Source organism: Helianthus annuus, chromosome 4 (genome assembly GCF_002127325.2).
Source record: "Helianthus annuus cultivar XRQ/B chromosome 4, HanXRQr2.0-SUNRISE, whole genome shotgun sequence".
Lineage (NCBI taxonomy): Eukaryota > Viridiplantae > Streptophyta > Magnoliopsida > Asterales > Asteraceae > Helianthus > Helianthus annuus.
In genome coordinates, this window is record NC_035436.2 from 197,244,471 (window position 1) to 197,267,461 (window position 22,991).

Genomic DNA, 22,991 nt, shown 5'->3' on the forward strand with positions numbered 1-22,991 from the left:
GTTTATTTTAAATAAAAAAGATGTTATTGTGTTTCTACTTGTGTATGTTGATGATATTGTTGTGACTGGCAATTCTGTTGTTGAAATTGAAAGTATTAAAAAGGTTTTAAATGATACTTTTAAAATTAAAGATCTAGGTAAGTTAAAGTACTTTCTAGGCATTGAGGTTTTATATGAAAATGATGCTGTGTTTTTTAGTCAAAGGAAATATTGTTTGGAGTTGTTAAGTGAATTTGGGTACTTAGGTTGTAAACATGTAAGTACTCCTATAGAACAAAGTTCTTTGGTAACTTCCAAAGTTGATAAAAATCAAGAGGTTCTTAAAAATATAACTGGATTTCAAAAATTAATTGGCAAACTGATATATCTGTCTCTAACCAGACCAGATATCAGTTACACAGTTCAATTTTTGAGCCAGTTCATGCATTCTCCTAAAGAAGTTCATTTGTCTTTAGCCTTGAGGTTGTTAAGATATTTAAAATTAAGTCCTGGCAAAGGACTTAGTTTTAAGAAGAGTAGGAACTTAGAATTATTTGGCTATGCTGATTCTGACTGGGCTAAGTGTTTAAACACTAGAAAGTCTGTTACAGGCTACTGTATTTTCTTAGGTCAAAATCTTGTTTCTTGGAAAAGCAAGAAACAAAATGTTGTTTCTAGATCAACAGCAGAAGCTGAATACAGGTCTATGTGTTCTGCCACTTGTGAGTTGATGTGGTTAAAAAATTTGTTGACTGAGTTGGGAATAAGTTGTTCATTACCTATGTCTGTGTTTTGTGATAGTCAAGCTGCCTTGTCAATAGCAGCAAATCCGGTATTCCATGAAAGGACAAAGCATTTTGAGCTTGACTTGCATTTCCTAAGGGAAAAAATCTCTGATGGTGTTATAAGAACTGAAAAAGTTGACTCTAATAGTCAACTTGCTGATATGTTTACAAAAGGTCTTACTGTGATTCAGCATGAAACAGCTTGCAAAAAACTTGGTATGACTGATTTGTTTAACCCAATTGAATGAAGGGGGGATGTTAAAAATACTGGTTGTTATTATATTATTTCATTCATTTGGGTTATTATTGTTTATTGGGTTCTTATTGACTATTGGGCTAATATGTTTGTTAGCCTGTTATATTGGTTTTGGGCTTCTTATTGTTGTCAGCCGCCCATTTCATGTTGCAGAAAATATCTAGGGGCTGTTGTGTAACTTGGAGGGCTGTTCTTGTATATTGGTGAGAGTTGTGGACTGGTGTGAAAGATGGAAGTATAAAAGGCTCTCTCTCTCTCCTCAATCATTCAGTTCGCTTAGATCATCTTCTTGTTTTCTCTGGATTCTCCGATTAGGGTTTCCTTTGTACTTTCAGAGATTGTTGTGATAGTTTCTCATCTGTATCTGAGAAAACTATCTTGTTGTGTTGATGATCATCTGTGGATGATCATCACAGTTTGTTTTGTATTTCTGTACTGTACTTTGATCTTACTTTTGTAAGATCTGATCTCATAATTGTGAGATCTTTGGGTATTTTGGGGGGCAAATCTTTTGGGTTGGATAAATAAGATTTTGTCACCTGTTTTGTCGCTATTTCTTCTGTTTGGTTGAGTTTTGTGTTTGTATTACAAATTTCTACAATAATCTTTGGTGTATAATAGTTTAGAATCATTCTATAATAAATTTAACAACTAACCAGGGATTTGGCTAGGTGTGTTATTGATGAACTTTAACTAACTTTGATCTAAAGTAGGAATCTATACAAAATAGTGTAACTGCTATCATATATCAATGAAAACTAATTGATCATTAATGAAATTGGTTGAATCAAAATACATACTTCAATTACTAATATGATTTTGGTGAAAATATATAAAATTTGACTCATAATAACTTAGTTGGTGAAATTGTGAAATGATTGCCAAGTTTCTAAGGTTAACATTTTACAATCCAAGATAATCCCTAAAATGTGTTTGAAAACTTTAAAGTTTACAAATGGGAGGTGATTAAACCAATTGGTGAAATTCAATGTGAATAGGTTGCTTGGATGAGAAAAAAAATCATCAGAATAACCTCGGAAACATACTAGATGCACATGACTTGGTTTGAACAACTTCTTCGACTTTGTCTTAATTCTTGAATTTGAAAAATTGCAATGTAACCCTGCCATCACCACTTTGGTGGGGGTGGTAGAGGCTTTGTGCCTCTTTGGGAGGGTTGACTCTTGAAATAAATGGGTAAAATGACTAAAATACCTTTGGGTGACAAAATTTAACAAGAAAATCTAAATGAGTTAAACCTAAAGGACAAAACATGCAACAAAATTCTTTGTAAAGGACAAAACATGTCAAAATTCGTTAAAAATGACACGAGCTGATAAGTGGTATTAAGATAGAAGACAAAACTTGTAATTTTTCCTAACAATAACCTAATCATTACTATGTATTAACTGTTTAGTCCTTTGACTTTAGATATCCACCAAACCGCCTCTCAAAATCAACCGTACCACATACCCTTTTGTCTTCAACATTGACCAATTCAATGAGTTATTCAAATTAAAACTTAGTTTTAGATGCTAAGACATACCTATATTGATTGATTAAACACTACTAGAAATCTGGAAAATTCTGACCATAATTTTCGACAAAACATATTTGGTCGGAAAATTCCGACCATTTTTCGGCAAATTACCGACTAAAATTAATACCTGGTTTTTGTGGCTAATTTCCGACAATTTACCGACAAAAAAATTATGGTCGGAAATTTGTAGGAAACTTCCGACTAAGTTCCGACAAAAAAAAGAAAAAAAAGAAAAAAAAAGTTTCTTGGAAATTGGTCGGAAAACTTAGAATGTGATATAATGCAAATTATTTATATAGTACCTTTATTAAATGATGCTTATCATCCTTAGTTAATACAACTTTGTTATATTTTGTATTTCAAAAGATAATAACTTGTACATTCATAATATAATTAATAAAAATATGATTACATTTAAATTTTTATATGTTTGACAAAAAAAAGTATCGTTTACATGATACAAAATATTAATCTACGCTAGATATGTGAAAAAAAACTAGCATATATTTATTTTCATTTGACATACTTTTGGTCTTAATGTGCATACAATTATTATTATTATTATTATTATTATTATTATTATTATTATTATTAATCTTTAAGATTATAAATCTATATATATAATAAATAAACAAGATGTGGGACACGTGTCCATATGTGGTGCAACCTCAATAGATTTTTGGCGGGAAAATGTGGGCAACATGTTATTTCTACACGGGATCCGAATGGAGATAACCATACCCGCATATTTTGACCCGGGTATATAATGAAAAAAAAACCCTAATCATTATAATCCCTCATTTTCACACCGTCGTCTCCCAAATTGAGTACACCATACATTCAGAGCCCTAATCTTCTAGCCTCCATCCGCGTTATTCTACAATCGATGAACTAATTTTTTTCTCCATTATTCTGGCCGTTCACTCCATTTCACAAGGATTCAAGACTTCATAACCACCAACAATCGCATCAACAATCATCAAGAATCAACATAATCCGTGTTAATCATTGATTCTTGCTTCCAATTTCTGATCCTAGGTATGTTTTTTTAACGTTTACGGGTTTTTTTTTTCAAAGTTGTTTAGAATTTTGTTGTTTTTTATCGATTTACAAACCCTAAATCGATTTTTTGTTGATGCTTGAGGATCTGCCATATATATTTTTCTTTTCTTCTGAAATGGGTTTCAAATCTTGATCCATTTTATTGGTTAATTTGCAAAATCTTGAACTTTGAAGTGTATATATAGCATTTTGTATGTATTTATTTGTGTCGGTGGGTTGATTAGTGTTTAAGAAATTACCCTTTTGGATAAGATGCATTGTATATATGTTAGATTTGGGTTTTATATAACACAATTCATGTAAAGGTTGTTACTTTGCTTAAATTTCCATCAATTTTGGATCCATTAGTTGACTTTTGGATGTCTTGATCTGAGATTGATATAAATTTTATTGAACAGGTGACATCTGTAAAAGAATTAAGTGGGCAGATATGCCAGATTTGTGGTGATAAAAATTGAAATAACAGTTGATGGTGAGCCATTTGTTGCTTGCAATGAATGTGCTTTTCCGATTTGTAGACCTTGCTATGAATACGAAAGAAGAGAGGGTAATCAAGCTTGCCCTCAATGCAAAACTCGATTTAAACGGATCAAAGGTAGCATTTGTTAACTTTTTTTGTAGGCAAATAACCAAATTTTAGTTGAATTTCGAGATTTTGTGTGATTGATAAGTTGGATGATGGTTAGGGAGTCCGAGAGTTGACGGTGACGAAGACGAGGAAGGATTTGATGATCTGGACAATGAGTTCGATCTTGCTGAGTCGGTTCTTTCTGCACACCTTAATAATGGGCGGGGTCCGTATGCTTCCGGTTATGCCGGTTCTGAGGTGGATGGCGCCACTCTAAAGCCCGAGATCCCTCTTCTTACTTACGGTCAAGAGGTAGTTATATAATGTCACTCTTTTCTTTGTAATTCGAATCATGTATATTGTATAGATCGGTAACAGAGTCATAAATCTATGAAGGCGATGCGAACGTTCTATAGGTTAGGATTTTCTCATTGGTTAACATGATCATGTTTGTTTACTATAGGATGATGGGATTTCGGCTGACAAGCATGCTTTAATCATCCCGCCATTTATGAATCGGGCAAAGCGTGTTCATCCTATGCCGTTTTCCGACACTGCTTCATCGGTTTCTTGTAAGTATTAGGATTATGATCATATTGTAAAGTTTCGTCTTTTTTTTAGTTTTTTTTGGATTAATTTTTTATATGTTTATTGTTGGATTTTTATGTTTTAGTGCCACCCCGAGCCATGGATCCTAAGAAAGATTTGGCGGTTTATGGGTATGGAACCGTTGCATGGAAGGATAGAATGGAGGAATGGCGAAAGCGGCAAAACGATAAACTACAAATGGTTAAGCATCAAGGTGACGGTGGTCATAACGATGGAGATGTCGATGATCCCGATATGCCAAAGTAAGTGCATTTCTTCAATATGATTTTGTATTATTTTTCATAGAAACTTATTATCTGTTATTTATGCATAGGATGGACGAGGGACGGCAACCACTTTCAAGAAAGTTACCGATTTCTTCAAGCAAGATAAGTCCATACCGAATGGTGATATTGATTCGTATGGTCATTCTCGGTCTCTTTTTCCACTATAGAATCCTACACCCTGTTAACGATGCATACGCCTTGTGGCTCATATCCGTCATCTGTGAGATTTGGTTCGCGGTATCATGGATTTTTGACCAGTTCCCAAAATGGTACCCAATTGAACGTGAAACATACTTAGATCGATTGTCACTAAGGTATGTGGGTCCTCTCTAAACTTAAATTTTTTACGGTTGATTTCTGGTTGCATTTAGCCTTCTAACCGGTCAAAAAGATAAAGTTTGAAATGTTACTTAGAGTAAGGTACACGGATGGTCCCTGTGGTTTACCAAAACTTTGGATTTGGTCCCTAGCTTTCCAAAAGTACACGGATGGTGTGTACGGTTTGCACTTTGTAACACATTTAGTCCTCAGCCAACAAATCTAAAGGTTTTAGTAGGTCCAAGTTAGGGACTAAATGCGTTACAAAGTGCAAACCGTACACACCATCCGTGTACTTTTGGAAAGCTAGGGACCAAATCCAAAGTTTTGGTAAACCACAGGGACCATCCGTGTACTTTATTCTATTACTTAATAAAGGAAATGGATTGAACATACCAAAACAAACCCAAAAGGTATTAAAAAAATTAGAGCTTCACTGTAATAACATAGTTTTTTTTAATCAAACTTAAAACCTCAAATTTTATTTTAGAGTAAATTACGATTTTGGCCCCTGTGGTTATATCACTTTTACCCTTTTAGCCCAAAAAAGAATTTTTTAACATCTGAGGTAAAATTCTTAATGGTTCCACTAAGAGGTAGCCTCTTAATGACCATTCAGAGGCTACCAAACAGCCCCTTACAATCACTAGATAAATGGCGTGTCTTCTTAGCGTACGCGTTTCGAAAGCAATCTTATACAAAGATCTCATTATGAATTAAAAAGGAATTAGCTTTACATGAAAACTTTGAATACATATGGAGGTAAAGTTGGGATACTTATGAAACCGAACTAAACATTTGTGGTGAAGAAGAGAAAGAGGATACTTTAGAGGTTCAAACATTTGTGGTGAACTAAACATATTGCTACTTTAAAAATATCATCAAAGTTCAAACATTATTTGACAATATGCTATTATAATATTTAAAAGTCTCAAAACTTAATGTTTCATATGTTAAAGACTAAAAACCCAAACACTTTTATAAGAAAAAAACAATAAATGTTCAGGTTTTTTGTCGGGTTTCGTGTTTCGGGGTTTTCGGGTCGGGTTGTTTGGGTTTTTGGTAGGGAAAAAGTGACCCGATAACCGAACCATTTAAAGTTCCGGTTGGTCGTGTTCGGGTTCGGGTTTTTCGGATATTCGCTAATTCGGGTTCGGTTGGCTTTGAATTCGGGTAGGGTTTCGGGTTTTGGATAAAAATGAACAGCCCTACCTGTATCTATGCCATGTGGGATATCTTATTCTTTATTTGTTTGATGCCGCAAATCTGTATTTGAATGTGTATTCTAATTATTCTGGTTTGAACTTGAAAACTGAAATTTGAGATAAATTAAATTCATGTAATGCAAAGGGCTATCTATACCTACCATATTAGCAATGATGAAGTACATGTATTCTGAAATTACTTTATTACGGATTATGAAAGGTTGTGAGATTACTTTATTACCCTTCCCTCATTAACTGTCAAACTAAGGTAGCCCATATTTACAATTTGTAGATTGTAACTGTTGGTTGGCCAGAGGTATATGTTGCTCCAGAGGTACAAAAAGATGGATATCTTTAGGAGGAATAGGAGAAAAAGGTAAATTTTTATGAACTTGCAGTTAGCCTCATTCAAGTTGTTGCTATCTTTGTTTTTATTGAAATTTTAGTGACTTTTTTGACTTCTTAATGTAGGAAATGGCTAAAAAATAGACCACATGGATGTTGATAATGAATATAGAGGACAAGTATAATCAAGACATCAAATTTATGTGTATTGTTTGATAATTGAGGTGTGTTTTTGTATATTTACTGGTCGATTATAAGGATTTAGCGTAAATGAAATTAAAATAAAAGAAGACGATTTCGCCTTTGAACTGAGGAAGTTTGTAAACTTGAACATGATTTTTTGAGTTTGATTTCGCCCTTTATTGTTTCGTTTTGTAATGGGATTAATACGGTACTGAAACCGGGTATAACAACCGAAATAAAAATTTGTGGTGGAGAAGGGCAAGAGGATACTTAAGAGGTTCAAAGTGTTATTTATGTACTTTTATTTATTGTAAATTAAATTTTCCTAGCCCGGGAAGTTCCCGGGTGATAGCCTAGTAATAATTATTAATATATAATTTTATATTATTTTCCAGCAAAAAGCATGTTTCTTATATTCCCGCCCAAATCCCAAGCGCCCTTTCCAATTTTTTAGATTTATCCCAAAATCCCAAATCCCATCTTTTTACACTTCCTTTGTTCTTTAAGCCGATCCAAAAAAAAAAAAAAAAAACCCTAGACACCACCAAAACATCCTCTCTGCCTCTCCTCTCACAGCCAAGCAGATCCCAAAAAAAAAACCCTAGCCACCACCAAAGCATTCTCTCTGCCTCTCCTCTCACCGCCGGCCAAATGAAGCCAACACATACCTCTCTACCACTGGTGACGACACTAGAGAATGTAGAAAGAAAGTATTGAGAGTTTGCACAGCGGAGGTGTGGTCATCTGCATCACTTCCGTAAGGTAAATCACACAAACCCTCTTTCGATTCCCCTTTGTTTCAATGAATAAATATGTATTTGTATGTATGTATTTAAGAAACCCTCTTATCTGCTGCAGGACATCATCACAAATCACTTCAGCTATAGTTTTAACATCTTCACTATCTTCTTCCCCAACCTGATTTGTAAAGGTAAAACCCTAATTTATTTTTTACTATAAAAAATACCAGTTTACTCTTTGTGTGTTCATCTTCATTAGATCACTTGAAGAAGATTTCAAAGTGGTTGTGGCAATCAGATGGCTATTTATTTCTCAATCTGTATGTTAAATTGTTAGTCCCAAAGCGATAAAGTATAGCCGTAATTCTGTTTTTGCATTTTATTTTCATGCTAGTCCACCTATATGGTTTTCTTATTACTAGCCATTTACCCGCGCGATGCGGCGGGAGTGGTGATTACAATAGGATACTCGTTTACCGTTTGTTTATCAGTCGTATCGTGATATATTGTATAGTACGTAAATTAGTTTTGTTATTCGTGATATGTTGGCACTCGTTTTTCTGTTAGTTTATCGATTCTTTGGTGATATACTTTTGTTAATTTTTTTAGCTGTTAGTTTATCAATCTTTCCATCAAATCAATCATAAGTACATAATGCTTTAACCATAATTCATAAATCGATACAAATACGGAATGCAATATGCTGAACATTTAATAAAAATATAATTAGCATCTCTTTGTGATAGATTAACTTTGTCAGTTTTCTGAAAATATAACAAAAAAGATATATTACAGACCCAAAGGTACAAAGGTCTTCCTTGGTAGGCCAAGATCTGTTGAAAATTTATACATAGTACTTTTTATTTTCTCTCACGTGGGCCCATGTATGGAAGCCCGTGAGCAAATATAATTCCGTCACAGACCTTATTTTCATCTTTATCTTAGAGTAGATGTGCACAAACCGGGTATTTTTAATAACCGATTCTGGTTATGGAACCGGTTTCGGTTTCGCGTTTTAAGGGTTGAAACCGGTTATTGCTATATAACCGGAACCGAGTACTTTTAATAATCGGTTCTGATTATGGAACCGGTTTCGGTTTCGCGTGTTAAGGGTTGGAACCGGTTATTGCTATATAACCGGTTCGGTTCCAATTCCGGTTATTTGACCAAAAAACCATACCCTATGTGCACGGTTTCGGGTAAGGTTCAGTTCCGGTTCTTAAGAAACCAGGTACTAAAATACCCAATTTTCAGGTTTTTTATACTCTATTTCCGAGTTTTTCAGTTTTATATTATTTCGTATTTTTTAATACTCTATTGCGTTTTTATTACTAAATTTGCAACACGGTACTCGTTTTCTGTTAGTTCACATAATTTCTCGTGGTGTTATTAGGAAGTACTCATGTATTACTGGTTAGTATTGATGTTAGTTAACAGTTAACCAGGTCCGGACCACAACCCAACCGAACCGAATTAATTGATAACCAAGATTAGCCGACATATTAAGTTGAGACCAAGTCAAGTCAAGTTTGGTTTCGGAATAAGTAGGGTGTGATAACCTAAGTATTCGGGACAATGAAATTAACATTTTTTGCTAGCACAGAGAATTAGCAGGTTAAACAATCTCTACAACTATATAATCAACAGATTTTGGCAAAAGAAAAATCAATACATTCTGTTGGCAATTATCAAGATACAAGAATATGTAAAAATCATTACATTCTATTGGCAATTACCAGCCTCCATGTCTTGGAAAGTAATTATTGTCCAATGATAGGGCAAGTGAAAACTTGAGTTTTACTGCCTACAAAAAAGATTAAAAAGATACGAGTTAATTACTATTTTAGTCCCTGTGGTTTGTCAAAAATCACTATTTCAGTCCATTAGTTTAAAAATTGCGATTTCAGTCCCTGTGGTTTCACTTTCGTAACAATTTCAGTCCCTGTGGTTTCACTTTCATAACCATTTCAATCCATTATTTTGTTAAGTACGGGGACTGAAATGGTTACGAGGTGGACTGAAACGGTTACGCAAGTGAAACCATAGGGACTGAAATCGCAATTTTTAAACTAATGGACTGAAATAGTGATTTTTGACAAACCACAGGGACAAAAACAGTAATTAACTCAAAAGATATTTATTAACATATTACAAGGTTCCAACTTGTAGTTCTTAATCTAGTCCATGGGCATGGGTCAAATTTTAGTGAGCTGTGCTTGTCAGACCAACCAAAACCAAAGTTTATTACCGGTAATCTAATTTCTTAAGTAAAACTGATATACTGTGAGTAACTTTTGACCAATTTGACCTCTTTCTACCTACGATAAATTTTCAAAAAGTTAACCATTTAACCCATCCCAATAGAATAAAGTTACATAGCTCATGAATATTTTAGATACCTGGAGAAAAAAAAAGCAACTGTATAGGCAATAATCACCTTGTCTAATCATTCAGCAAATGAAGGGGGAAAACGGCTGCCTTTCTTCAGGCTGCAAGAAACACAGTTATATTATCCGTAGTTCCTTTGCACACAACACAATCCTCTAGAAAACATGTACAAAAATTCAACCCAATATTGTCTTCTTAGTTATCTTGTTGAATAGACTGCATAAAAAAGTCAAATTTATAAAAATTCAAACAACTAACAAAGTAAAATAATCATAATGAAAACATAAGAGATCATTAAATAATACCAAAACAACTTATGAAAACATCTTATTAGAATTTCAACTATACGTATGTTAAGAACAGAAAAGGAATACCTTTTTAAGTTGACTGGTAATCCTTTATTGCAAAAGATTAAACAAGTAGCAGCCAAGCTGAGTTAATTAATCATTTACAACTGACCCCTTTTACAACTGACAATTACAAAAGCACTCCTTTAACTTCTATAACTCACTAATACATACCTTCTTGCACAAGTATTCTATTTGTGCATACACATTGTTGTCCAGTGTTATTGAATTTAGTTGACAACTGAAATAACAGACAGAATGAACAAGAAATTACTAAGTTACTGTTTTAAATATGCGACCCGGGTTTCCAACACGGGTCAACTGATTGTGTATATAGAGCTCGTATGTAATTCACTTACACTCCCCTTCACTGCCAATTCCAGGTCAGCATCATCGAATATTATGCAAGGCACGTTACCACCAAGTTCAAGAGATACCTACAAGTTCCCTCTTTTGGTAACAAAACTAAAGATTGCATCATAAAACATTAATTTTACTACAACTACCTTTTTAACAGTCTTTGATGGACCAGCCATCAGCTTCTTTCCAACAATGGTGGAACCAGTAAATGTTATCTTCCTGACCTAAATTTATTTTATAAAACCAGCAGATATAAAATAATCAACACCTTGTGAGGTATCACGTATTACAATAAACCGTAACTAATGTAAACTATCTGATAAAAACAAACCTGTGTGCTCTCTAGTAGAGAATCACCAATGCTAAGGCGGTCAATGGTGTGAGCTCAGAGGGCTTTATGACCATAGTACAGCCACAGGCAAGAGCAGGGCCAACCTTGCGAGCAATCTTTGCGATGGGGAAATTCCATGGAGTGATTACACCAACCACACCAACCGGCTGCAAGTTATTGGAATCATGATGAGCTGATCGAAAAGCATTACGTAAAACAAATAATCACCTCTTTAAGAACAACAGGGGTGGACCTATGTACATACAAGGGGCAACGCCCGTTACCGCTTGGCGCTCCGGCGGTAGTGTAAAATAAGTGTAAATTTTGGAAAAATTTGACGGTTTTTCTTTTTATTTCGTTACCGCTTATTTATGAAATGTTACCGCTGCGAACGAATCCTAGATCCGCCACTGAAGAACAAACAAGCAGCGATTAGGCAGTGGCGATGGAATTATATCGCCATAAACGCGTTTTGCCTCCTCTGCAAACAACTCAATGAATCTAGCCGCATATGCAGCCTGAAAAACTTACAAACGAAGATGTATTCTTAACATTTCTTTTAAGAATATATGATGTACACACCTCTGCAATAGCTTCTCTTAGAGGTTGTTTGCATCTGAATCCCTTTCCCCTTTACAATGAAGCGTAACAGGCACATATCTAGCTATAAGAGATTGTTTGGCTCCATACGGGTAAAAGCATCATACGTTGCCGAAATCGCATCTTTCGTTTCCATCTCACCCATGCATGGAACAGTAGCTATAATTTCACCATCTGCAGGGTTGTTAACCTGTCCCAACCAACAACTAAGGTTATTTTTCATCTGAACAACATTTTGGGTCTGAATCTTTGCTTCATAAATTCTTCTCAATCAAAATCAGATCTGAGCCTAGAACAGTAGAACCTACTAAAAGTCTAAAATCTTCTTGTTGCCAAGATCAGATTCTTCATCATTGTCTAAGTAGGATGATTCATACTTCCTTAGAGACCGAAACACAACCATCTGGACCAGCACTTAGGAGGCCCATCTCAATGAATTCATAGAGCAAATGCTTGTTCACTGCAAAAATTCACCACTGCAGAAGAAAATACTGGTCATTTACAGCAAATACTCTTTACATGTGAATATCATCAAACTATAGAATCACTTGCCTCAAAACTCTACGACGGTAGATACTCGAAGTGTATGGCTCAAAGCACCCATTACAACAAATCCATTTCTTCATACCATGATCGCCAGCCTACATTTCAAAGACCAAAATTTCCTAGATATTGGCTGGTCAAAGTAACTACAAAAAACAGAAGTTTAGTAACTTTTTTTAAATACCTCGGCAAAGTGATCTGGATACAACGAATAATACCAGCCCAACCCCGGTCCCCTTGAGTCTGCATAGTGAAACAGAACTGGGTCTTCAACAGCTGACCAGCCCAGACGTATAACCTGGAACCTTTACCAGCATAGAACCAGCCAATACAGGTCCGAATGGAGGTCTGATGTGTGACAGCATGTGGCCAGCAGCCACCGGAATGTGTGACAAATGCCGAATGAGGTAGCACCTCCGCCAGTTGCCGCCAACCGCTGGACCAAATCACCGACTGCTTTCGGATATGCGTACAAGGCGCCAACATACCAACCAACGCAACATCGACCACTACACCTACCAAAATATCCGCAAGATACGACATAAAATTAGACATTTGCAAAAACTTTTTAAATATAATTTTTCTATGTATAAAAAAACTTTTGACATTTGAATCGAACAATTTTCTTGCCTTTTCAGCATCGACACAAGCTTGTTCCATGGTAGTGAGCTGAGCTCCCCAGCCAACAAGAGTTATGTCACTACCTTCACGTATAACCTAATGTTCAAAAAAATAATTTCATTAAAGGTTAGCTATCAGATTTCGTAAGTATTAAAAAAATGATAAATAGAAAAATTAAGTGGTTAAAAATAAAATACCTCTGCCTCAGATAGAGGCAATATTTTGCTTGTCATCTACATCACTCCATCTTCATCTACAACCAATAACGTCAAAAATTAACGGTAGCACCTTAGATCTGAGAAAACTTTTAGCAGAAAATAGAAAAAACCTACCTGATTTCCATCTTTATCCACCGATTGCAACTATACCGAAGCAAACCTATCAGATCCGGGCTTGTCATCTTCCCTAGCTCTGCTTGTTTCCTGCAAAGTTATTAGAGAAAGAAAAAGTCTTAGATCTGCAAAGTTTTGCTTGCCATCTTCATCTACAACAAATCAACCAAAAATGTCAAAAATTAAGAGTAACCCGGTAGATCTGAGAAAACCTTCGGTAGAAAATAGAAAAAACCTACCTGCTTTCAACTACACCGAAGCTTCATCCTTCTGATTGACGCAAGAATTTTGTTTGTATCGTTCTTGAATGTCGCTAAAAACTCAGATCTGCAAAGCTTCATCCTTCTGGCTCGTGTATCTCCACCGCTCCATATTCATCTACACCAAAACAACAAAAAACCCTAAAAGTCGATGGTGGTCCGGTAGATCTATGAAAACATTCAGCAAAAAAAAAAAAAAAAAAAAACTACCTGGATCTTTTTTCCACAGACTGTAACTACACCGAAGCTCTTGTACCGGGGGAAGTGGCCTTGCGATTTTAGGGTTTCTGGAAAACGAAGGAGAGAGAAGAGGGAAGGAAAGATGGGGGCGGATAAAGAATGAAAGTATGAAACCCTAAACGTATTATCCCGTGTTTATTTGAGTAGGAGGGTATAAGTGGAAAGTGATGTTTTATGGTGCTTAAAAGACTTGTACATCATGTTTTATAAGTGTTTTAAAGAAATTTAAATGACCTTAAGAAGTCCTTTGGATATGTATATTATATATAGTATAGATATATGATTTTATTTTGAATTTATGTGACTATTAATTAATTGTATGTATGTGTTATTTGGTGAAGATTGTTTTACTGGTGGGGACAAAACTAGAAGTGATAATAACAAAAATGGGATTAAAAATAGAAGAAAGAGGAGAAGTTGTTAATGGTTATACAGTAAACTATCATCTACCTTTAAGTGTTCTCAAATGTTGATACTTTTATTTGGGTTTGGTTGTTTTAGCTTTTTTTTTTTTTTTTTTTTTTTGCTGTTGCACAGCACTTTTTTTTTTCATTTCTTTTTGCTGACGTTTGTGCTATTTTTTTTCTACTATACAGTGCTGTTTTGTCTATACTATTTTTTGCAGATTCATACTAGGGGTAGATGTATATCATCTTTTGCTAGATTTGTTTGATGCTGATTTGAATTGGGGAATTGCTTAAAGTTAGAATCAAGTATTAATTTGACTGTTTTACACTTGCAGAGTTGATTCGAAATATATATATATATATATATAATCACTATCATACGGTTTGTTAGTTAGATATTACTTTAATTTGACCGTTCATGTTTTTTTAAATGTAGGTTTTTGACGGTGATAACTGATAACCTATATAATGACCGGGCGTGGACGTGTCCCTTCTCCGGGGGATGTATCAAAAGGTGGGCGTGGACGTGTACCTTCTCCAAGGGATGTATCAAGTGGTGGGCGTGGACGTGTCCCTTCTCCGGGGGATGCATCAAGTGGTGTGCATGGGCGTGGGCGTGGGCATGCATCTGCCCCTAGTGGTGGGCGGGGGTTGGAGTCAGGTGGTGGACATGGGCGGGGTTCGGAGTTTGGTGGTGGACGTGGGCGGGGTTCGGAGTCTGGTGGTGGACGTGGGCGGGGTTCGGAGTCTGGTGGTGGACGTGGGAGGGGTTTGGAGTCTGGTGGTGGACGTGGGAGGGGTTTGGAGTCCGGTGGTGGACGTGGGAGGGCGTCGGAGTTCGGTGGTGGACGTGGGCGGGCGTCGGAGTCCGGTGGTGAACATGGGAAGGCGTTAGACTCTAGTGGTGGACATCAGCGGGGGTCGGAATCTGGTGCTGGACGTGGGTGGGCATCAGACTCCAATGTTGGAGGTGTGCGAGCATCAGGAGCTAGTCATGGTCATGGAAGGGGCAAGGTTTTAGAGTTGAGTCCTGGGTTTAGTAGGACATTAGGTTGCGGATATGCTGGGAGTAGTAGTCGTACTGGTAACGCTGATCCTATATTGATTGATTAAATTAAAGATTGATTTGGGTCATAAGAGTGGTGAATATACAAATATCAAGTAAAGCATACTTGTTAATGTTTGTCTAAGGATCATTATTATAATCGGAAAAGTTATGTATTATACATTTAACTAAGTTGCATTGTATAAGTGATTTCAAGGGAATAGTAACATGTGTAAATATTTCACGTGTGATATAATCAGAGAAAATGTGTGTAAGACCATATGTAATGGGGCTTTATAAGGGCATGAAAGATTTTGATAATGCCCTTACACCATTACTCATGGGCATTATAGGGGCATGAAGAGTGAGGGGCATTTCTATAATAATGCCCAAAGAGAAGAAAAATAATGGAAAGTAATAAATGAAATGAGCATTAACCATTACACCTTTTCTAAAAGGGCATTATGATGATAATGTGGTGAAAAATGCCCCTTAGTGGGCATTAATCATTACCTATGGTCTAAAAGGGGTAATGTCATAGAAAGTCCGAGTGCCAAGGGCACAATAAACTTATGTTGTCTATCATACGCAAACAAAATAAATGTTGTAAATCGGTTTCAGCTTTCGATTCATGTTTTTTCCATGTTAGTTCTATTCATAACTATCAAAATAATATGATCATTTCATATCATTAAACAAGAGACATAATTATATTGAATATTTATATAAGCAAACCATTTTGAATTAATTTATGAACAACTACATGTACATTTGAACCCTAATTTATGGATGCATATTTTGAAATTCAACACTAGATCCTAAATTCAGAATCCAACATATGCTATTTGCTATAATTTATAACTTGATGAAGTATATTAAATTGTTCCAATGTTGAAATTGACCCATTCAAAGTTCAGAAAGTCAAATTCAGATTATATTTCTGAAATAATGGAAGTAATTTGCCACTTGAAGATAAAATAAGGAACATCCTATAAATAAATTATGAAAGCATAAGATATTTTTGTATTGTGGTTATTGATGATTTAAGACACTTAAGGGTTGTTTGGCAAGTTTTGAATATGTTAAAATACTAGTATATTTCCAGTATAAATGTGCCTGTTATTTATATATTTTATTTGTCATAAGTTATTTATATATTCTTTTGTCATAACCATTTCCTTTTATCTTTGTTTTGTGAGGTTGGGCTAAGGTTTGGTCTGCTTCATTCTGGGCTCTCCTTCTCTTGGTTGTTGGGCTCATGGCCGCTTTCCTTTTGGGCTTATGACAACTGGCTTTAGCTGTCTAGGGTTTGGGGTCTTTATCTCTCGGTGGTTCCAGAAGCTTTAGGCACTCGATCTCATTCTTCTCTCATGCACTTCTTCTTGGTTGTTTGTCTTGTTCCCTGTCATTCACACGTTACATTCGTGAGTGTTGGGTTTTGTTTGTATTGATCATCCTTCTAGAGACCTTTTTGATTCTTGTAAAGCTGTGATGACTGGTTCGTCCCTTTGATATATTTGATTGAGTGATTTTATCAGTTGATCCGTGTTTCTGACAGAATAGTTAACTGTTGAACCAGTAAAATGTTTGAATCGTTAAGTGTTGAATCAGTAAGAGTTTTGAACCATTAAGAACCAAGTATAATGATTAACAGTTTTGAGGCAAATGTCTGACCAATTCAGATTAAGGGTCTTAACCATTCAGACTTAGTATAACGCTTAACCATTCAAAGCCAATTGTCTGAATCATTCAAACATCTGTTCGTGAAACAAACAGTCTGAACCATTAAATACTGAACCAGTAAGAAGTTTGAATCATTAAGAGCCTCATTAATTTCAACAAACGACCCCTTAGAAGAACATCTTTAATCTATATAAAGCATCATTTTCCTAGAAAGATGTTCATTTAATACTTGGGCCATCTGGTGTTAAAACAAGACCCTTCACCCATTTTAATAGTTGCTTCATGCGTTGCGCATAATCAAAATCATTGCCATATGCCAAATCCAACAAGTAAAATAAAAAAGAAAATCATGATGTAAAATTAAAAAAAAAAAAGAAAAAAATATATAGCAAACACTTGGTGTCAGTAGCATAAGAGTGTGGCTTCATGTTCTTGGTTAAAAATGAAACCTTAACACTAATCATGTACATAACGGCGCTATTTTGTAACTCGATTAATGACTTGTATGCCTATTTGCCTAAACAATCTCCTCTTCATTTTTTTAACTCGATTGATGACTTGTATGCATAAACAATCTCCTCTTCACCTTCCATTTTTCCATGTGTCTCTATCTGATATCTAGCCATGCATTTAGGCATTAAGACATATGAATTATTATTCTTATAAGCTAGATTAAAACAATAAATGGTTGTTTGTTTACAGTGGCGGAGCCAGAAATTTTTTCTTATGGTGTCATTTTTTATAAATACCCCGGTTTATAGTAACCCGGAGTCGAACTTTTTTGGATCGGTTCAGATCTAGTCGGGTCAAATCACATGATAAAAGCAAATATCACAATAAAAGTAAAATGTCATTGAATTAAAACACATAATAAAATTACAAAGTCATTTGAAATATATAATAAAATGAATTTAATAGTTGGTCTGTACTCATTTTCATGTTTTGAAAACGATTCATAATGTTTTCAATGGCAACTTGAAAAAAAAACCTTTTTTTCATTATAATAAACAAGTGCACGGATCATCAAACATCCTGCTAGGTTAAACAATTGAAACAAAACTAATTAGACATGAGACTATAATGCTTACTGGATTGGAAAAAATAAAAATTAAGCATGGACCTTTAATGCTTTAAAGTATACTAATTAAATTCAAGCAACTGGACTTAATTTTTTAAATATAAATTTGTTTATTATATAATTGTTTTAGAAGAAAACAAAACAATGGTGTTGTTTGTAAAAACACAATGGTGTCGCTCGTAAAAACACAATGGTGTCGCTCGAATTTTCCTTATTATACCTTGTATTCGTTACACAAAATTCAATGGTGTCGGACGACACCGTTGTTCAAAGTGTGGCTCCGCCACTGTTTGTTTACCTCTTAATGAGGCTCTTAATAGTTCAGATCTCTTATTGGTTCAACACTCAATGATTCAAACTGTTTGTTTCACGAGCAGATGTCTGCATGGTTCAGACATTTGCCTTTGAATGATTAAGCATTTTACTGAGTCTGAATGATTAAGACCTCTAATCTGAATTGATCAGACATTTACCTCTGAACGGTTAAACATTATACTAGCTCTTAATGATTCAGATCTTTTACTGGTTCAGCACTTAATCATTCATAAGTTGCCAAACAGCCTCTAATATAACAAACTAAGTCATTCTACCTACTAGTTAATAACTACAAATTAAATCATTAACAAACTATTAGCTAAAGAAAACCTCATCTCTACCATATATAGGAGAGCGTTAAAATGAAAACCACCTCTAGTTGCGAAAACCGTAAGAACCACTTTCGAACCATTGATCTTTGGAGATGGATGCATGAGATTAAAAGTGATAAAAACAATATTAAATTTTTTTGTCTTATTATGTTTTTAATATTTTAATGTCAAATGGGTATTTTAGTAAATTTGCTTGTTTTGTGTTTATTGTATTTTTTATTACTTTTTTTGTCTTATTAAATTAATTTTTTTATTAAAATCAGATTTTTAATTAAAAACATTATAAAATCTAATTTTTTTTAGAAAAAAACAAATTTTTTTCAGGATTATTTTTACAAAAAACGTGTAGGATCGAGGTCTGACCCAAACGAGTCGTTCAGAGGTGTTCAACTTCGTTTCAGGTGCGGAATTACAAGAAACGGAGGTAGAAATAGCTGATTCTTCACTAAATATGTTGATTGTATTGATTTGACAACGTTTACAACTCGATCTTCACACCGGCAGCACTTCGGTATGGAATACAAGGCAATGTTACAACTGATTTCGTCCCTAGGGAATGTATAGGGTCTGAGATTTCGCTCATATGGACCAGATGTCCATAAAAGCGAAATCACTCACCTGATTTCCCACATACGGACATATGTGATTTCCCACATACGGACATATGTGATTTCCCACATACGGACATATGTGATTTCTCACATACTCTATATTCTCGTAAAACGTGCCCTAATCTATACAATACAATGTAAGACTCGATACAAGACGAAGTCGACAGATGTAGTGCACCAACAGACTCCCCCTCAGATGTTGACGAGTCGACTATCGAGTCACGACAATGCTGTGTCTTCACATTTTCAGTCTTGATCAGCCTCTGGGCGTTTCTCTTTCTCTATCTTCATCAACAGACTCCTTTTTAACCATATCTGCTTGAATATCTTCAGACTCTCCCTCTCGATTTGCTGGCATTCCTTTGTTCTTCAGCAATATCTGCATCAGAATCATTGTCTGGCTTTTCATGTTCCAAGATCGAAACCTGGCTCAAGCTCTATCTTCAGAGTCTTCAACTTCCAGGATCGAAACTTAGCTAAACCTACACAATCTTAACCCAGAAGTAAGATTTTAACAATTTAATTATAAACATATGCACCAACTCTCTGAAATAATCAGATGACTCCCTCTCAAAACATACGCACCAACATTCACTCTCCCTTAGATCACATCACATATGATGAACCACTTGTTGATTTAAAAACATATTTTGACAGTTAAGACATACTCCCCCTCATAACAATGTCATCATGTTTAGCACTCGGAATTTTGAAAACAGCTTTCCAACATCAGTTGTCGAAAATCTTTTTGACTTTTTCAAAAGTTTATGCTAAAACACACACAAAATCTTTTTGCATTTTCTGAACGAAAATAAATGACATCACATGAAAACACAAAAACTGACATCAACTGTAGAAACAACAAAATGCAGAAATGAAATATTTACAGACAATATTTTTGTGAGTTTGTGTAAGAGGATCATATCAGTTTTTGAGACATGTCACTAACATCGTTAAGCTGCATTTCATTATAAGTTCTAAAAAATTCACCTAGATTGTTAGTATATTGGTCCACTTAAATTTTCACACAAAGTTCAATTGATCCGAGATACGATGTTAATGTCTTAGATACTAACTTATTCGTGTGTCCTACTACTTGAATATACTCCCGTATCCAGATCCCAATATTCAGTCTTACAGGTGAGTATACCACAGCTGATATCTGTCAGAGGTTAGATGCGAGGGCCGTGAGAGCTCAGGTCGATACTTCCGTATACGCAGAGAGATGACGGCTTCGACTTTTCGATGTGTCCCCTTTAGAGGATCTTTTTGATTTCAACAGCAGCGACTATCAATTTTATTGTTTCATCAGCATGCTTGCTGAGGGTGAAGCTATGTTTCAAGCTTTTGCAAAAAGCATTATCCGGGGACTAGGTCAGTACTTCCATACAGCAGAAGTCCCGGGATAATACCCCAGATATCACTGAGCATAAAGACCTAGTATCTCAGAATAAGGGACCTTTCAAACAAGATTTCAGGGGATACCTATATATCCAAGAAATTGTTAACCCACAGAACAAGCCAGTTTGAAATTTAGTTTATATCTCGTCACAATTTACTAAGTGTGTAAAAACCTACTGACACATCCGCAATAAGATTGTTTATCACATTTATATATTACAAATCTTTAGCTTGTTGTGACAGTCCACTGATGTACTATCAAACACATTTTGATTTTATCATATTTTTGTCTTTTCAAATTTTCTAATGTTTTTGGATTTTCTGAAATTTTCTTACTCCCCCTAAAATGCAAACACATTTCAAAAGAAAATTTGAAAATAATTAGACTCTTGACCTCTTTGAAACATAAAATCCAACACAAACTATATAGAAACTTGACAACTGACATCAGATCACATCAAATCTCCATTCACTATGCATAAACAATCTGAACTCCTCCTTTCAACAAACCATTTTCTCATTTAGATTTCAAAACACTTAAGTTTGTTTTAATCAAAATGATTTTTCCAGAAAATGAGTTTGTTTTTCCACTTGTAAATTTAACACTTTTTAAGCATGGGGATATGGTTCATCATCTTGTTTATCAATCCCATATGTAGTAACTCAAGTACAACTAAATGTCTCTGATTTACCATTTGCAGTTCAGAAACCTCTGTACCACTTGTAAAAATAACTACTTGTAAGATCACAAACAATACCACTTGTAGGTATGACTAACCAATACCAACTGTAGGAATGAGTCATCTACATGCAACACTTTACCAACTTAGGATGCCGATTCCCGCTTTGCAATACCAACCTGGAAACTCCGGCGTAGTCCTTTACCTGTAATCATTCAAACATTTTCAAAAATTTTCAAGCAAACATTTCAAACACTAGAATGATGCCGATTCCTGATCCACGATATAAACTTGGGATCTCCGGCAAAGTCCTAAGACTTTAAGGGAAACAAACTTCCATCCAAGTCTTCTCAGACTTGATGGCTTTCAATTCTTGTGCAGTTGGGTTGTATGTTGCCTTTTTAGTCGGATAAAAATCTTTAACCCCCTTTGCTTTCCCATTCAGCATTTTTCCAAAAATTTTCTTAACACTTCCATTAAATGTTTTCTCGACCTCAAATTCATTTTTTTCTTTGTAAAACTGATTCGAGATGTCAACCTTTCCAACCTTCTTTTTAACCTCTTCGAATTTCAGTGATGGAAACTCTTCATCATTCACTGAAATTTTCATCTCACCTTGTGGCTCTTCTGGCTTTGTGGAACCAGATTCATCGCCGACTTTCTTTTCAACCTGTTTAACAACCCACATTTGGTTGTCTTTTTCTGTAACGCCTGGCTCTTTTGTACTTTCCATTTATAGGAAGCTTTGTTCGTATTTCTATTTTTGGAAACCTTGTATTCTTGTAATCGCTCCTTCATTGTAATCATTATCAAACCGAGACTTGGATCATTAATGAAGCTTGTATTTTGTTACACTTATGTTATACACACTCTATGTATGCTCGTATGTTCGATTTGGTGAATCAATCGATGTTTAATCGTTATTCTTGGAAACTATGTGCGAAACTTGTAATTAATCTAAACTTATGCGGCGAACGTGTTTTGAACGAGAACGATACTTGGTTATGACATTTATACGCTTAAACATACTTTGGTTTTGATCATCATGCTTAACTACACCTTATACTATGCTTTTATATCAAAACAAGTCCCTAAACTCTCAACTTTGCACCTAAAGGAACCAAATATAAACTTCAGGGGCCTAAGTGTAATAAAACGAAAGTCAGACAACCCCTACCCGCCGCGTGACGCGAGGGTCCTAGACGTCACGCGACGCCCTTGTTTCGGCAGAAGGTGTGTTTCTTTGAGCTGCATGCACGAAATCCAACTCTCCAACCTCACCCAATCACCTTTAATCCACCTCTAATCACCTCCAATCACCTTCTAACTCATTCATTATAAATACCCACCTTCTCCAACCCATTTGACACTTTCACAACTCTCTAATCCTCACAAATTCACTCTCAATCTGCAGTAAATCTGAGTTTTTGGACAGATTCTTGTAACTTCACTAAAAAGGACAAGGTGCTCCGAACTAATTCATCTACAAAACTTGCTCTCGGAATTTCAAGTCACCACTTGTAAACCGTGAGTATACTCGTACTTTCCCCCTTTTTACTTT

At 35.3% G+C, this 22,991-nt stretch overlaps 2 protein-coding genes and 3 long non-coding RNA genes across 8 annotated transcripts; 2 read left to right on the top strand and 3 right to left on the bottom strand.

Moving 5' to 3' along the window:
- Positions 1–3,340: 3,340 nt before the first annotated feature.
- Positions 3,341–7,300, top strand: LOC110935245 (cellulose synthase A catalytic subunit 6 [UDP-forming]). Its single transcript, XM_022177725.2, has 8 exons — positions 3,341–3,598; positions 4,021–4,217; positions 4,309–4,502; positions 4,654–4,762; positions 4,864–5,041; positions 5,113–5,379; positions 6,881–6,964; positions 7,060–7,300. The coding sequence occupies exons 4-7, from the start codon at positions 4,702–4,704 to the stop codon at positions 6,885–6,887; spliced, it is 513 nt and encodes a 170-aa protein (XP_022033417.2). The 5' UTR covers positions 3,341–3,598; positions 4,021–4,217; positions 4,309–4,502; positions 4,654–4,701; the 3' UTR covers positions 6,888–6,964; positions 7,060–7,300.
- A 305-nt stretch (positions 7,301–7,605) lies between these two features.
- Positions 7,606–15,567, top strand: LOC110937813 (keratin, type I cytoskeletal 9-like). The gene is made up of 3 exons (XM_022180272.2): positions 7,606–7,878; positions 7,975–8,047; positions 14,722–15,567. The coding sequence occupies exon 3, from the start codon at positions 14,754–14,756 to the stop codon at positions 15,396–15,398; it is 645 nt and encodes a 214-aa protein (XP_022035964.1). The 5' UTR covers positions 7,606–7,878; positions 7,975–8,047; positions 14,722–14,753; the 3' UTR covers positions 15,399–15,567.
- LOC110937816 lies at positions 9,486–12,357 on the bottom strand. Of its 3 annotated transcripts, XR_004890799.1 has the most exons (8): positions 12,191–12,357; positions 11,865–12,072; positions 11,283–11,449; positions 11,098–11,175; positions 10,951–11,028; positions 10,766–10,832; positions 10,294–10,460; positions 9,486–9,660 (listed from the first exon to the last, which is right to left on the bottom strand). It is a non-coding gene; the product is annotated as an uncharacterized LOC110937816 (long non-coding RNA). The 3 variants fall into 3 exon arrangements; XR_004890797.1 differs by having other exon boundaries at positions 10,294–10,832; XR_004890798.1 differs by having other exon boundaries at positions 10,294–10,832; positions 11,865–12,088.
- On the bottom strand, positions 12,451–12,940 carry LOC118491197. The gene is made up of 2 exons (XR_004890800.1): positions 12,610–12,940; positions 12,451–12,523 (listed from the first exon to the last, which is right to left on the bottom strand). It is a non-coding gene; the product is annotated as an uncharacterized LOC118491197 (long non-coding RNA).
- LOC110937815 lies at positions 13,069–14,006 on the bottom strand. Of its 2 annotated transcripts, none has more exons than XR_002591063.2 (5): positions 13,849–14,006; positions 13,618–13,756; positions 13,379–13,468; positions 13,244–13,299; positions 13,069–13,142 (listed from the first exon to the last, which is right to left on the bottom strand). It is a non-coding gene; the product is annotated as an uncharacterized LOC110937815 (long non-coding RNA). The 2 variants fall into 2 exon arrangements; XR_002591064.2 differs by having other exon boundaries at positions 13,379–13,530.
- Positions 15,568–22,991: the final 7,424 nt, after the last annotated feature.